Source organism: Thamnophis sirtalis, unplaced genomic scaffold (assembly GCF_051295495.1).
Source record: "Thamnophis sirtalis isolate CommonGarterSnake01/CBP01778 unplaced genomic scaffold, rThaSir2_p1.2 scaffold_14, whole genome shotgun sequence".
In the NCBI taxonomy this organism is placed as follows: Eukaryota; Metazoa; Chordata; class Lepidosauria; order Squamata; family Natricidae; genus Thamnophis; species Thamnophis sirtalis.
The window spans coordinates 16,865,590-16,881,480 of NW_028261394.1; the positions used below are offsets into that span (position 1 = coordinate 16,865,590).

The 15,891-nt window shown below is 43.4% G+C and overlaps 1 protein-coding gene across 4 annotated transcripts in view; it reads left to right on the plus strand.

Moving 5' to 3' along the window:
• The window catches only part of RBFOX1 (RNA binding fox-1 homolog 1), a 722,992-nt gene that overhangs the window by 604,422 nt on the left and 102,679 nt on the right, over nucleotides 1-15,891 (plus strand). For all 4 annotated transcript variants that reach the window (XM_087729108.1, XM_087729106.1, XM_087729107.1 and 1 more), the window contains one exon: nucleotides 13,677-13,809. In XM_087729108.1, coding sequence (XP_087585234.1) covers nucleotides 13,677-13,809 — 133 coding nt within the window. The remainder of the gene's footprint in view (nucleotides 1-13,676; nucleotides 13,810-15,891) is intronic.

Consider the following 15,891-nt stretch of genomic DNA (forward strand, 5'->3'; position numbering starts at 1 on the left):
AACATCAAATTCACTGAATTTCTTTGCTGCCTAAAGAACAAGGGTTTTTTTTTCTTAACTTTTCCTCTTTGCCTTTATTGGAACATGGCACTAACTAATTATCACCTGAATGGTGTCTTCAAAAAGAGGTTAAATAACTCTCTTCAATTTTTTTTATTGTAAAACCATGGTGCATTTGTTCTAGCTTTTAGCATGTTGTATGAATTTAGCTTTGCCATTGACAAAGTAACAGGTCACCGGATTTTGCTGGAATGGCTCCATCAGTTAAGAGTTAGAGGGTGATAAAGTGGTTCTACCAAAAAGACCTCCAGAAAAAAAGGGTCAATGTCATATTTTGTTTGGCCCCATGGTGTTTACTAAGCAATATTCCTATAGATTATGTAGTATATGCATCATACAATGGAATGGAATGGAATAGGAGATAGAATAGAATAGAATAGAATAGAATAGAGTAGAGTAGAAGAAGAAATAGAATAGAGTAGAGTAGAGTAGAATAGAGTAGAATAGAATAAAAAATAGAATAGAATAAAGAATAGAATAGAATAGAATAAGAAATAGAATAAGAAATAGAATAAAAAATAGAATAGAATAGAAATAGAATGGAATGGAATGGATGGATGGATAGACAGGTAGGTATGTGGTAGATGATAGAACATAGATACCATGTTTTCCCCAAAATAAGACAGGCTCTTATTTTCTTTTGACCCCTGAAATAAGTACTTGGCTTTATTTTTGGGGAAGTTTTATTATTTTTGAGGTGCAGGAAGCAGCAAGCGTGGTCACCTTAGAGCTGCTGCTGGAATATTTTGGGGGAGGGATTATTTTTGGGGGAAGGCACATGTGCTCAAAAGCCCGATTGGGCTTATTATCCAGGGAGGTCTTATTTTCAGGGAAACAGGTGGGTGGGTGGTGGATGGATGGATGGATGAATGGGTAGGTAGGTAGGTAGGCAGATGGGCAGATGGGAAGGCAGGCAAGTAGATTATAAAAGATAGAGATAAATAGATAGATGATAGATAGATAGATAGATAGATAGATAGATAGATAGATAGATAGGAGATAGATAGATAGATAGATAGATAGATAGATAGATAGATAGATAGATAGATAGATAGATAGATATAGAGAGATAGAGATAGGTAGATAGATAGAGACAGATGATAGATGGATAGATAGATAGATAGATAGATAGATAGATAGATAGATAGATAGATAGATAGATAGATATAGATAGAGAAATAGAGAGAGAGAGATGATAGATAGATAGATAGATAGATAGATAGATAGATAGATAGATAGATAGATAGATAGATAGATAGACAGACAGACAGACAGACAGACAGACAGAGATAGAGAAATAGAGAGAGAGAGATGATAGAGAGATAGAAGAGAGAGAGAGAGATCTTTTACTGTGATTATCTTATTTACATTCTCTTCTCTTCTAAGACGCTCCCCACTTCCAGGAAGGTGGAAAGGCATAAACATAAATCACAGCAAAGCATAGTTTCCTTGCTCATGTTCTGAATGCTCCACCAATTGTGGTTGTACGTCGAGGACTACCTGTAGAAACTAAGCAAAGGGTTTATTGCATGTCAGTAAGTTGCTCCTTTTCAAAATCCAAACTTTTTTCCTTTAAAATTATATCTCCCCATCCAACTCCTCAGCTCTTTGTATTCTGCAGGGATTTTTTCGGAAACTAGAATTTCCAATGGGGCCTTTTGGAATTAACTGTAATTAATTAGTTAAATTACAAGGGCAACCTGTGTGGTTTTCTTTCAATCCTCATTTGCAGTCAAAACACATCCAGGTTAGAGCAATTTTTAGAAGCCCTGGTTGCCAACTGCTGAGCAGGCATGAGCCAGGGGTGCTCCTCTGTTCAGATTTAAGTTCTGCCTTTGCCCTAGAAACACAATGGCGATGGCACATGTGCCCCAAGTGGCACAAAAAGCCATGTCACCTGGCATGCATGGCCTTGCCCGTTTGTCTTCCGGGTGTGTGGCATGCACGTGTCGATCAGCTGTCCTTTGCAAGCATGGCAGTGCTGAAAACCGGCCTGGGCATGCTCACTGGCCAGCTGATTGTTGGGTGTGCATGTGCTCCAGAACCTGGAAGTTCAGCTTTCCTGAGGGTGATCCCTTTGCGCATATGGCAGTGCCAAAAACCAGCCTGTGCATGCGTTCCATTCAGCTGGTTCTTGGGTGCGCAGAAATGCCCGAAGCCGGAAGTTTGTGTTTTCTAGAGCACAAAGCCTTCACGTGTGCAGCAGTGCCAAAAAATCACCCTGCACATGCACAGTGGCCAGCTGATTGTCAAGCACACATGCGCATTGAAATCCGAAAGTGTGACTTTTTCTGAGCAGGGCTCCGATGCGTGCGACGTTTCTGCACAAACGTTTCGGCACTCAGTGCCGCAAAGGTTTGCCATCCCTGCCCTAGAAGCCATGTAGGATTCGAGATGGTTGAGTGCCAAGTGAGCAGTGCACAGGAGGGCCAACCGAGAGATCCCTTCATCCATTGTGGCACCACACCTTTCTTTTGACATATGGCGCTCTGATGCAAATGCAGATCCGAGCTGGAATGCAAACAATAATTGGCCATTAAAAGGGCTGTATGTTTTTTATGGTTTGGATGGGAAATCTGCCTCCCTGTTGGCTTTACCATATGTTACTTTTTCATTTTTTTCCCTTCGGGCTTCGGAACTTGAAGATACATTTCATAATGTCACTGTCATCTGGGACGTCTCCAATGTGGGTACATAATGTGCCTGGATTTTAAGTTTGGGTTGATATTTTTTCCCTCCCCAGTATATTAAAGTTTATTTCCTGATGGCTCTTGGAGCAATTGTTTACTTCATTTAGTATGAAAATGGGGACGAGATGTGTATATTAATATCACCTGGGATGAATTAGCACTTGACAGCAGTTCAGGTGTGAACATAATGGTAAGAACTACATTGAGGTGTTTGTTGCAAATATTCCTCTCTGTTGGCTTATTCAGAGTAGCAGAGTTGGAAGGGACCTTGGAGGTCTTCTAGTCCAACCCCCTGCTTAAGCTTATGCCATGCTTATACCATTCTGGACAAATGGCTGTCCAATCTCTTCTTAAAAACCTCCCCTGGTGGAAGTTTTTCAAAAGGCAACTGGACTTACTTTGCTTTTCCTTGAAGACATTTGGCTTCTCATCCAAGAAGCTTCTTCAGTTCAGCAACCACAACTTCTAGAGGTAAGCTGTCCCACTGATGAATTGTTCTCACTGTCAGGAAATCCCTTCTTAGTTTTAAGTTGGAACTCTTTGATAAATTTCCATCCTTTACTTCTTGTCCTGCCTTCATATGCTTTGGAGAATAGGTTGACCCCCTTGTTCTCTGTGACAGCCTCTCGAATATTGGAAGACAGCTATCATGTTACTGCTAGTCCTTCTCTTCATTAGACTAGACATAGCCAATTCCTACAACCTTCTTCAGAAGGTTGTCAGAAATGTGTAGGGTCTCCTGCTTGACTGAGGGGTTGGACCAAGGGGTTGGACCCTTCCAACTCTGTTAATCTGTTTAATCTGTTATATATTTTAGCCTCCAGTCCCCTAATAATCTTTGTTGTTCTTCTCTGCACTTTCCAGAGTCTCATCATCTTTTTATATCATGATAACCAAAACTGGATGTAGCATTCCAAGGTGGTAATAAAGTGGTATTAACACTTCACGTAATCTTGATTCTATTCCTCTGTTGATGCAGCCTAGAACTGTGTTGGCTTTTTTTCAATCTGAACTCTGCCTAAATATCTCTATTCTCAAAATGCAGATTTCAGGTTTTGGTCTATAAAACTTGTCTTTCTCTATTCAGTGTTTTGTCACCCAGATGCATTGATGGAGTTAATTTTAAGGTTGATTATAGTATAATCATCTCAGAAGACATGGTATAAATCATAATAGATTAAAGGCTAAACTCAATTTTCTTTGTCATTCTGTCACCGTGGTTCTCTTTAAAACTTTGCATTGAATAGAACATTTGTAGCTTAACAGGGCACTAAGTTAAATTTTCAGAAACTCTAGTTAAAAGAATTTCAGCCTTGGAAGAACTATGTGAACAATCTATATATATATAGAAAAGTGTGTGTGTGTGTGTGTGTGTGTGTGTGTGTGTGTGTGTGTGTGTGTGTGTGTGTGTTCCAGCATAACTCTGGAACTCCTTGAGCAATTTCAACCAAACTTGGTACACAGATGATTTAAACAAATACTGTGGGGGGTAAGGCACCCCTAACACCCCTTGGGGGGGGGTGTTCTGTTAAGATAAAATCTGTTGTGCCTTAAAATGGCTTCTATTGTACTGCCGTAAAATGGCTTCTACTGTGCAGCGCAGTGGAGTTGCCATCGTAATGGCTTCAAAGTACTCCACAAGGGGGCTCCCTCTGGTAAGGGGGAAAATCCAACATTAGAAATTCCGTTTGGTCCGGACATTTCCCCCCTATAAATAAATACCCAGGCAACGCCGGGTTATCGGCTAGTTGCCTATAAAAATTGCCATTTCTTTGTTCATGCAACATGCTTTAGCCACATCCTCCAAATGCTAACCTGGTTAGTATGAATCTTGATGCACATTGGAGGTTAATATGTTGTGTGAATGCAGATCATTGGTTTATCTGATGGCCCAGGGTATTCTGCAATACAAGATACAAGATGCCCTAATTTATGTTGCTGGTTTTAGATTAATGCATTTGCTAATGCCCTAATTTTGGATGCCCTATGAAACACTGCCATAGTTTACACATTGAACCAGGATGCTAAAAAATCATGGCTAAGAAAATCAGGACTTAGACTAATACATTAATTCAGCCCTTTTAAAAGAGGCAGCAATATTAAAGTGACCAGATTTTAAAATTGGTAAAGCGGGACACCATTGGCGGGCGGAGCGGGGCGGGGTGGGGCGGGGGGGGTGTTCTTGATTAAAATTTTTGCCGCCTGGCGCTGAGGTGAAGCCGCCAAAGCTCCCGCACATGGCAGCAGCGGTGCTTCCTCCCCCGCCGCTCGGAGCACCTGAGCTGGGCACCACGTTACCCCTGCCTTGCCCCCTCCTCCGCCGCCGTGCTTTTGAGGAGCCATCGGGTCTTTTTTCTTGCTCCCGCCCCTCCGCCGCCTTCCTACTGGCTCCCGTGGCCTCAAGGCTCCTCAAAAGCACAGCGGGAGCTTTGGCGGCTTCACCTCAGCCACAGCGCCGGGCAGCAAATCCGGTGGTGCTGTTAGAGGAGGAGGAGGCAGCAGCAGTTAGTCCGGTGGTGGCGGGGGCTTACCGTCAGTCCAGTCACCCCGTGCTCACCACAACAAATCACTGCAGCTGCGTGGGAGTTAAAAAGTGCTGCGCGGTGTTTTCTTGCCTTGGGAACAGTGGTCCCACGGGGGAGTCTCCGGCCACTGCGCTCGCCTCGCCCACCGGCCCCCAAGGTGTGTGAGGGATGCTTGGGGAAAGGCTCCGCTTCCAGACCCCGCCGAGGGCCACACACACAGGTGGCTCTTTTCGGAGAGGTGGAGGCTTTCCCATGGCTTGTCTGGGTGGAAGTGGGGCTGGAAAGGCGGGCCGCTCCCCCGCCCATCCGCCCGCTCACGCACTACAGCCCACCCATGCGAGCGGCAGCAGATGGGTGGGGGAACGAATGAGCAGCTCACTCGCTCCCCGCCACCCATCCGCCCGCTCACTCACTACACCCAGCCCATGCGAGTGGCAGCGGATGGGCGGGGGAACGAATGAGCGGCTCACTCGCTCCCCGCCCATCTGCTCGCTCACTCGCTACACCCAGCCCATGCGAGTGGCAGCGGATGGGCGGGGGAACGAATGAGCAGCTCACTCGCTCCCCACCCATCCGCTCGCTCACTCGCCACAGTACCCCACCCATGCGAGCGGCAGCGGATGGGCGGGGGAGCGAGCGAGAAGGCGCCAAAATTAAAGCGGGATATTTTGAGAATGCCCCAGGACGTGGGAAAAAATATGAAAAGGCATGGCTGTCCCGCCAAATGCGGGATGTCTGGTCACCCTAAGCAATATTATTCTTTTTATTTATTAAATTAAATGTATCTGCTGTCTATCTCATCACACAGTGACTCTTTATGATGTTGAAAAGAATAAAACAATATGGAAACATAAATATCATAAGAATGAACTGCTTCAAAAATGCAAATTATAAGATGTAACTAAAAGAGAGAGGCCTGTTCATGTTTGAAAGCTGTCCAGAGTCACTTCTAGATGAGATGAATGGCACACAGATCTAATAAATAAAATAAGAAATAAAAATGTTAGCGATAGGAAGAACAGACTCATAGGATCACCCTACTCAGAGGTAAATTGTACTTTAATTTAATGGTTCTTTCTCGAAAGCTTTTAGATATGAGATTGAAGGGAAAAAAACATCACAGTCCTGTACAAAGATAGTGGAATCAAACACAATTTAGTTAAAAAGAGAATATCATTGATTGCAGGCATAGATTTTCAGTCATCTCAGTTAATTAAATCACTATGGGAGCAATAAATTAAGGCCCTTCTCCTTTGCTTGTTAAGATTGTGGTAATTGTGGCCCATTATTCTAGGGGAGAAAAAGAAATGGAGACCAGATGCTGCCCAAAATTAAATTCAGGCAATGTATCTGACCCTTTGCACCATTCAAGAACAGAAATGTAATTTCCTGTGAAACCTGATCCTTCCATCCATAACCACAAACTTCTATCTATAGCAAATGCACTCCAAATAATTGAGTGCTCATGGCAATGGTATTTGGGGATCCCAAAGAGAGAATTAAACCAACACAGATTTTATTCTGTGAACAGAAGTCTACTGATAAAACAAGAAGGTCACTTCCATGTTCAGTATTCTGCCTTTCCATCCCTCTGTCCAAACCTCCAGCCACCCATTAAGTGATTAAATTCAGATTACTCATTTTCCAGATGAGCAACAAAATTGAAATGCCAAGAATAAAATACAAACTTTTGAATTGGTTTTTGCGGGACAAATTCCCCCCATTATTTCCCCTTGCCCTCCTCTAGCTAAGGTTTTTGCGTGTGCGACAAATAAGGAAAGGACTATTAAGAGAAAGCCATTCATTCAATACATGGGCCTTAATTATTTTGGAAAGTGTTATTGGCTGAACTGGATATGGTTTGAAGAATCTGAATATCAGGAAATTTTATATTTAAATACTCTGTGTGTTCACCCTTCCATCCAGTTGCTTGAGCCACGGTGGCGCAGTGGTTAAAATGTAGTACTGCAGGCTAATTCTGCTGCCTGCCGGCTGCCTGAAATTTGGCACATCAAATCTCACAAGGCTCAAGGTTGACTCAGCCTTCCATCCTTCTGAAGAGGGTAAAAGGAGGAGCCAGATTGTTGGGGGCAAAAGGCTGACTCTGTAAACTGCTTAGAGAGGGCTGTAAGGCACTGTAAAGCAGCATATAAGTCTATTTCCATTGCTATAGGAGCTGTGGTGGTGCAGTGGTTATAATGCAGTATTACAGGCTAACTCTACCCACAGACTGAGGTTCAATCCTGACCAGCTCAAAGTTGACTCAGCCTTCCAACCTTCTGAAGTTAGTAAAATGAGGACCCAGATTGTTGGGGGCAATTTGTTGACTCTATAAATCTCTTAGAGAGAGCTGTAAAGCACTGTGAAGTGGTATATGTCTAAGTGCTATTGCTATCTATCTAATGTCAATGTAGTTCATGTGATGTACTTAATATCAAACTATTCTCCAAAGCACCTGAGGGCAAGACAAGAAATAATGGATATTAACTAATCAAGGAGAAATTTCCTGACAGTGAGAACAATTTACCAGTGGAACAGCTTGCCTCCAGAAGTTGTGGGTACTCCATCACTGAAGGCTTTCAAAAAGAGACTGGACAGCTTTTTTGTCCATAGGGTTACAAGGGTTTCTTGCTTGAGCAAGGAGTTAGGCAAGAATAGTGATGGCGAACATTTTTGGCACCAATTGTTCAAACTGGAGTGTGCGCGCATGTGTGTACTAGAGTGCCGGAAACCGAAAGACCAGCTGGCTGGTGGACATGCCAGCCAGCTGGTCTTTGGGTTTCCAGCATGCACATTTGCACATGCCAGCTGATCTTCGCATGCGCCAGAGAACCGGAAACCCGAAGACCAGCTGGCCGATGTGCACATGCCTGTTTTTGGCCATTTTTTGGCCATTTTCTGGGGAGTTTTGTGTGGCATTTTCAGGTGCTCTGGCGCTTGTGAAGGCCAGTGCACCAGAAACCATAAGAGCAGCTGGCGATGGTGTGCACGCCCACAGAGAGAGCTCTGCATGCCACCTCTGGCACGCGTGCCATAGGTTCACCATTACTGTACTAGAATATCCCTTCCAAGTGTTATTCTGTATTCTATAATGTCTGATCCTTTCCCAACTCCAACCGCACAATCTACGAGATTCAATCCACTATTTGCACATGGAAAATGCTGCCTTTTATTTGGAACCATTTCATAAAAATTGAAATTCAGCCTAGTTCAACATTTTGAATCAAAGTATTAAATAAAAGGTACTTGATTTTCTGAATCAAATTGACAGTCCTGACTGCATGGAGTTGATCCTGGGACAGCGCTGGCTCTTTGGCTTAGAAACAGAGATGTAAAAAAATGCCAGTAGAAAAATAGGAACCACCTTTGGTGGGAAGGTAATAGCATACCGTGCACCTTTGGTGTTGAGTCATGCCGGCCACATGACCACAGAGACGTCTTTGTACAGCGCTGGCTCTTCAGCTTTGAAATGGAGATGAGCACTGCCCCCTAGAGTTGGGAACGACTAGCACATATATGGGAACCTTTAACTTTATCTTTACTTTGATTCAGGTTTATCTTGATAATGTCATTGTGTTTGTTGGTTAAAAGGTAGGCTCTGAAACAGGTGGGCAACTGTGGCCTCTTTATGGACTTCAAGTTGGGCCAACTTCAACTGCTGAGCCATTTCTGAGTTGAAATCCACAGGTCATAAAGTCTGGCCACCTTACTCTAAACTCAATCATCTGTTCATTTAGGCAGAATGGTCATTACATATTTGCTTGTTGCTTAGTCTGTGACTCACTTATTCCCACACACTTATAAAAACAAATGTCATGTCTTCTCTGTCATCGTACTTCAGTACTTAAATATGCACACCCGCTTCAATATGTGTGAGATGGAGTTAAAAAATGAATTCTCACTGATCTCTCTGAAGCTCAGTTAAGCTGTGAGAGACATAGATTCAATGCATTCATTATGCTAAGCCATGATGAGCTTAACCTAACTTTGTTGAACAAGTGACAATTTACCAGATCCACACAATACACTAAAGCAAGGCTTACATATTATGGTGACTAGGTTCTTCAACCAAGTAAACCGCATTTTAGCTTGGATTTGGCTACTCTACAGTTAACTCCAAGGGCTAGCATTTGATAAATGAATTTTAACTGGATTATAAATCAATCTTGCAGAAGTGAAAAAGCTTTCCAAGACACCTTGTTAAACTTTGTAAGCTTTCTTTAGAGAACATCTTGCATCTTGAACATAATCCCAGTATTTACCCTTAATTTTAGACAGAACCTTGTAATTATGCCACACTTTCCCTTCCAGCTCTGCAGGGAAAAAATAGCTAATCTAATCAATTAAAAAGAAACTTTGTACAACTTAATTAATCACAGCATTTTGATTCGGGCAAAATGTTTGTTGACTCTGAGGTAATTTTACACCTTGACATATAGGTAAAAGTCATTCATAAAAGTCCAGGGGACAAAACAGATACTAATTTGCATTACCTTTGAAGCATTTTGTTTTATAAACATATCTTATTTTTTAAATTTAATTTGTACATTGATTGACTTTAAGCAACTCTCACCACTGTAAATGATATCAAGAATGGTTGAGGGAGCTAGGCAGTGGCGGGATCCAAACCTTTTTACTACCAGTTCTGTGGGCATGGCTTGGTGGGCATGGCTTGGTGGGCATGGCAGGGGAAGAATACTGTAAAATTTCCATTCCCTCCCCACTCCAGGGGAAGGATTCTGTGAAATCCCCATTTCCTCCTGATCAGCTGGGACTCGGGAGGCAGATAATAGATGGGGGCAGGGCCAGTCAGAGGTGGTATTTACCGGTTCTCCAAACTACTCAAAATTTCCACTACCAGTTCTCCAGAACTGGTCAGAACCTGCTGAATACCACCTCTGGAGCTAGGTATGTGTACCTATTGAAGAAGGAATAGGTTGGACATGGTAGCTATCTTCCAATACTTGAAGGACTGGAACAGCGAAAAGGGGATTGACTCATTCTCCAAAGCATCTGAGGGAAGGACAAGAAATAAGGGGGGAGCTTATCAAAGAAAGATCCAACCTAGAAGTAAGGAGAAATTTCCTGACAGTGAGAAGAATTCATCAATGGAATAGCTTGCCTCCTGGAATTGCCATCCAATTTTCAAAAATAGACCCGACAACCAGGATCATATAAGGTCTCCTGTCATGAGCAAAGGGTTGGACTAGAGTGCCTCCAAGGTTCCTTGCAGCCCTATGATTCTATTTTCACAGAATAGCAAGAGGTGGAAGGGACCTCAGAGGCCATCTAGTCCAACCCCCTGCTTGAGCAGGAGAGCCTGTTATCATTCCAGATCTTCCCATCTCTTCTTGAAGACAAGAGAAGGGAATAGAATTACAGAGGTGGAAGGGACCTCGGATGTCACCTAGTCCAATCCCCTGCTTGAGCAGGAGACCCTAAACTAATGGTTGTAAGTCAAGAATTGCCTGCACTGGAATTTCCGCCTTTCACCTCTGTCCACATCCTCATCACTTTCTGGCTCCAAATAAAAGTGACTTCAAGCATTTGAAGGAAGGGTCAAGATTGGCACAGGACTCACAGGACTATATGAAAAAAAAATTAAACTGAATTATGTTACAATTCACTGCTGTGGGAAAAGAGATCAGGGTCTACGTTCCTAGCCTGCCTCCTGTCTGAATCCCATTTAAAAGTGTCTTAGGTCCTTCCTGGGGATGTGGTGGCTCAGTGGATAAAATGCTGAGCTTGTCGATCAGAAGGTCAGCAGTTCAGCAGTTCGAATCCCTAGCGCATCATAACGGAGTGAACTCCCGTTACTTGTCCCAGCTTCTGCCAACCTAGCAGTTCGGAAGCTTGTAAAAAAGGCAAGTAGAAAAATAGGGGCCACCTTTGGTGGGAAGGTAACAGTGTTCCATGCACCTTCAGCATTTAGTCATGCCGGCCACATGACCACGGAGACTTCTTCGGACAGCTTTGGCTCTTCGGCTTTGAAATGTAGATGAACACCACCCCCTAGAGTTGGGAACGAGTAGGACGTATGTGCGAGGGGAACCTTTACCTTTACCTATGTCCTTCCTATGAAAGTTAAGATTTCACATTATCATGTTTATGATGGAGGAGATGTTATGTTTATGAGGAAAAGTTAACAATCTGATGCTGGATCAGTCCATCACCAAAACAAAGAACAGACAGAAATTATATCTCTTAGGCTGTCAGATTTTTGTTACAGTTCTACCGTTCTTCTGATGAAGAAGCACTTCATCCTAGGAAGAAGTCTTTCAAGACTCTGATTAGTAAGATTTATGAACAAGAATGTTAAGGTAACAACAGAAGAGTTCTGGAGAGAGAATTATATCTTAAAATAAAAAATAAAAGCCTATCTGTAGGCAGAGGATTCTCTGGTGCTTTTTCTAGCTGCTTCTTTGAAATAAAAAAAAAAGTTAGGTTTGTCTCTGGTGAACGTGGGTGGCCTGCTCCTATTGATTGTTTTTAGAAATGGTTGCTAGACTTCTTTTCAAGGTGAGAAATGGCTCTCAGGTGCCCAAAGAGAATTTTTAGCCTTTTACGTCAAATGAGAAGCGGGAAAAAGATGCAAAGAGTATGAATATTGATTATTACAAACAGAATTGCATTTGATGCAAGCAGTTTCTGGATTTCTTTCATAATGGTTTCTGAACTCTTCTGTAATAAATAATTTATCAGAGGTTCCCAGTTGTTGTTGTTGTTTCTTCTCCTTCTCCTTCATTTCCTTCTTCTCCTTCTCCTTCTCCTCCTTCTCCTCCTCCTCCTCCTCCTCCTCTTCTCCTTATCTTTCTCCTTCTCTTCTTCTTCCTCCTCTTCTTCTCCTTCTTCTCCTTCTCCTCCTCCTCCTCCTCCCCCTCCTCCTCCTCCTCCTTTCTTTTTTTTCTTCTCCTCCTCCTTCATAGCATATTCCTGCAGATGCAGGGTCCACTTTTTGTATCATGAACGCCACTCATTCCCAGGTTCATGCGTGCCTGTTTAATTAGTCCCAGATTAGCCAGCCGGGTAGAAAACCTGACTCCTGTTCTACTCAGCCTCTTTGAACCAAATATGAACTAGAACGCTCTTTAACTAAAGGAAGCCTTCAAACAAAAGAACTACGTCAAATGTTCATGTCATGGCCAACGTTTACAGTTCAGCCTGTATTCTACGGTGAAGTTAGAAAACTAGCACAAAGCTATAAATCTAGCACTGAAATCCACATGTAAAGACTAACAGTTAATATTAATAGATTCTGATGTACTATAATGACATTCATGTAAAAGGCAATTTTCTAAGAGTTGCCTTCAATTATATGAGTGGCTTTATTTGTTTGTTTGTTAAATATATTTAGCCACCCAACTCACATTAACATGACTCCAAGCTGCTTACAACTTTTAAAAAATACACCATATAATAAAATGTGATTAAAAAAACAATCACCCCCCCCCCTTTTCCTTGCACCCAGAAAACGACTGAAGTCCATGCATCTTAAAGTCCACAAGGTTGGGAAACACTGGTCCCAGTGAGTGGAAATGCATACACCAGCTTTGTCCTATTCATCCCATCTGGAATTTGTTTCATCCCCAATTCAGGCCAACCAAAACTGTCCACCTTCTACCAAACTGCAACTGACTCAAAGATCTATAGATAAGTGCTGAAGTGGTACAGTGGTTAGAGTGCAGCACTGCAGGCTACTTCAGCTGACTGCTTGCTGCAGTTTGGCAGTTCAAATCTCACCAGATCAAGGTTGATTCAGCCTTTCATCCTTCCAAGGTGGGTAAAATGAGGACCCAGATTTTGGGGGGAAGATGCTGACACTATAAACCACTTAGAGAGGGCTGTAAAGCACTGCAAAGCAGTATATAAGTCTAAGTGCTTTGTGATTGCTATTGACTGGGGAATTCTGGGAGTTGAGGTGCACACATCTTAAACTTGCCAGGTTGGAGAAACACTGCCTTACAAAATTCTTCTTTGGGGTGATAGGCTAAACCACTTAGAAAGGGCTGTAAAAGCACTATGAAGCGATATATGTCTAAGTGCTATTGCTATCAGAAGCCAGAGATATGTCAATGAAGACTCAGTCATCCAGACCAAAGCTATCTAAAAGGTTGAATGTGCAGCAGTTGCTGTGATTCAACCTTTTAGAGCCCAGAAATGGGTTTGTACTGGGTTTGAAACCAAGACTTTTCTTCCCTATGCAACATACCACACCTTATTCTTGCCTTCCACTGTTAATTTGAGAATACGGCAAATTTGAGAAAGCAGACTTCATTGAGAAAGGCCTATGACTGTTCACCCAGGCTAAGGGTGAATGTGTTGATTCTGTTGAATGATCCAGCATCTTCTCCTTTCGAAAACAGAAGTATCAACCACCTGTTGCATTTTTGTCTTTTCTTAGTGCCGGGTTTCCCGTATCCAGCTGCAACCGCAGCTGCCGCGTACCGAGGGGCCCACCTTAGAGGCAGAGGTCGCACCGTCTACAACACATTTCGAGCTGCGGCACCCCCGCCTCCGATTCCAGCTTATGGCGGGTAAGTCACTTGTAGCCCTGGGATTCTTCAGCCTGTCGCTCCGCAGTTTCCATCTTCTAACTTCCCACAGGGAGGAGGCCAAAATAATAATAATAATAAGGCAATCGAGCATTCATGAATGCCAGGCGCAACCATTTTGTCTCGCCACACCAGCTTCGCCCAGCGTGCCGTCAATCTCCGTCGCCTGAAGTGGATCACCTTGCACAGGGGGGTTGACAAATGATAGTAATTTGCCCTGTCATGGATGGTGGCTTTCGAGCATTTTGTGCGTCCCATGTTGTTATGCAAATTCCCCTTGAGAAGGAACGCATGGCAGCAGGGCTGTGTTGGAGGGCAATGGCAAACATCTGGTTCTCAAGGAGGTGGAATCATATTTTAAATCTATTTTTTGAAGTGGGGGGGGTGAAATTTTGACTTGTAACCCAGAAGGATTTAGTCAGAGGTGGGTTGCTCCCAGTTCGGACCGGTTTGGGAGAACCAGTAGTAGTAATTGGCCATGGGTCACCAAACCAGTAGTGATGGCTGGGTGGCGATGGCTCAAACTGGTATGCTCGGACATTCACCCTGCCTCGCCTTTGCCTTGTGCATCCACACAACTGCCTCCTAATGCCTACACACAGGTAAGCAGCATGGGCTGCTCAGGGAGCCTCAAGGCTTCCCAACCACCACCTCCTAAGTGGGATCGAGCCTCCTCGATGCACAGAGGCAGGAGGCGGCAGTTTCGTTTCCTGCCTGTGAGCTGGGGGGGGGGGGCGAGCAGCCAAGCAAGTATGCCAGGATCTGCCGGCTGCCTCTAATCTGCAGTTTACTCATAAGCAAGTTTACTCATGAGCAGGGTGCTTGGCGGTCAGCAGATTTCTGGCTTGCTCGCTCGGCTGCTACCCCCCCCCAACCTGGAGCTCACAATCAGTAAACAAAATGGACCCTCCAGCTCTCCTGCGTTCATCTCGGCATAGCTCAGGTTGCTGCTTTCTTTGGCCTATTTAAAACAAGTTTTACAACATATTTTATTTCCCATCTCCAATCTGAAACATAAATTTGCCAAGCCATGCCCACAAAATAAGCCATGCCCACAGAACTGGTAGTAAAAATTTTTGAAACCCATCCCTGGATTTAGTGCATTGATACTACTAAGTTGTGGGTGAAGAATGGAGGCAAGGCCAGAGTTATTTCTAACAGCTCTTTATTCAAATCTGCCCATGAGGCAACGATTTCTCCTTGGCTAATACATCTCCTTTTATAGGGAAGCTGATCAGCCCACAACCAATCAGGAGAGAGTATTTTCCCACTCCAACAAAGGACCAGGCTGAGAACTTCAATGGACAACTAAATACAATACATAACAGATACAGTTAACAGCAAAACGATGGCAACATAGGAAGCTTGTGTGTGCTTTAAGCTTAATGCTTGTGGAGAACTGCCCTACCAAAGGGATAAATTATTTGGCGAATGAATAGATTTCGTGCTTATTGTCTCTTAAAATGGCACACATATATTTCTCCCATACAATAAAATGTTTGTTCACTCTACTGGGAGATTAAGGCAACCCCAATAGGGTAGGGGTCTCAACATTTGGCAGTTTTAAAACTTGTGGATTTCAACTCCCAGAAATTCCTCAGCCAGCCATGTTGCATGAGGAATTCTGGGGGTTGAGGTCCAAGAAGTCTTAAAATTGTCAAGTTTAGAGACCCCCTGCATTAGGACACAAATCATTAGAGAGGACCCGTTCTAGAAGTTCATGAATGTAACCATAGAAAATTTAGCCGATTCCTCTCAGGCTTTTATTGGTCTTCTATCCATTCTTAAAACATGTAGATCAGGGCAAAATATAGAGAATTACGGTCTCTGCCTTTCTTGAAACAGAAGCATAAATCTGTAGAGAAGTGTCAGGGTTCCAAGTAACACCCGCAATGAAAGAAGACTCTGAGGCTTGAGGTTCCTCAAAGTTCCATTTTATTAGAGGTGTCCTATTGGCACATCTGGGAAAACCTGAATCTGAAAGCTTCCAGCTTTTCCCCACCCAAGCGAAAATCCAAGTCCCTGCCCAGCACCCACATGTCTATCGCATGGCCAATCAGGCAC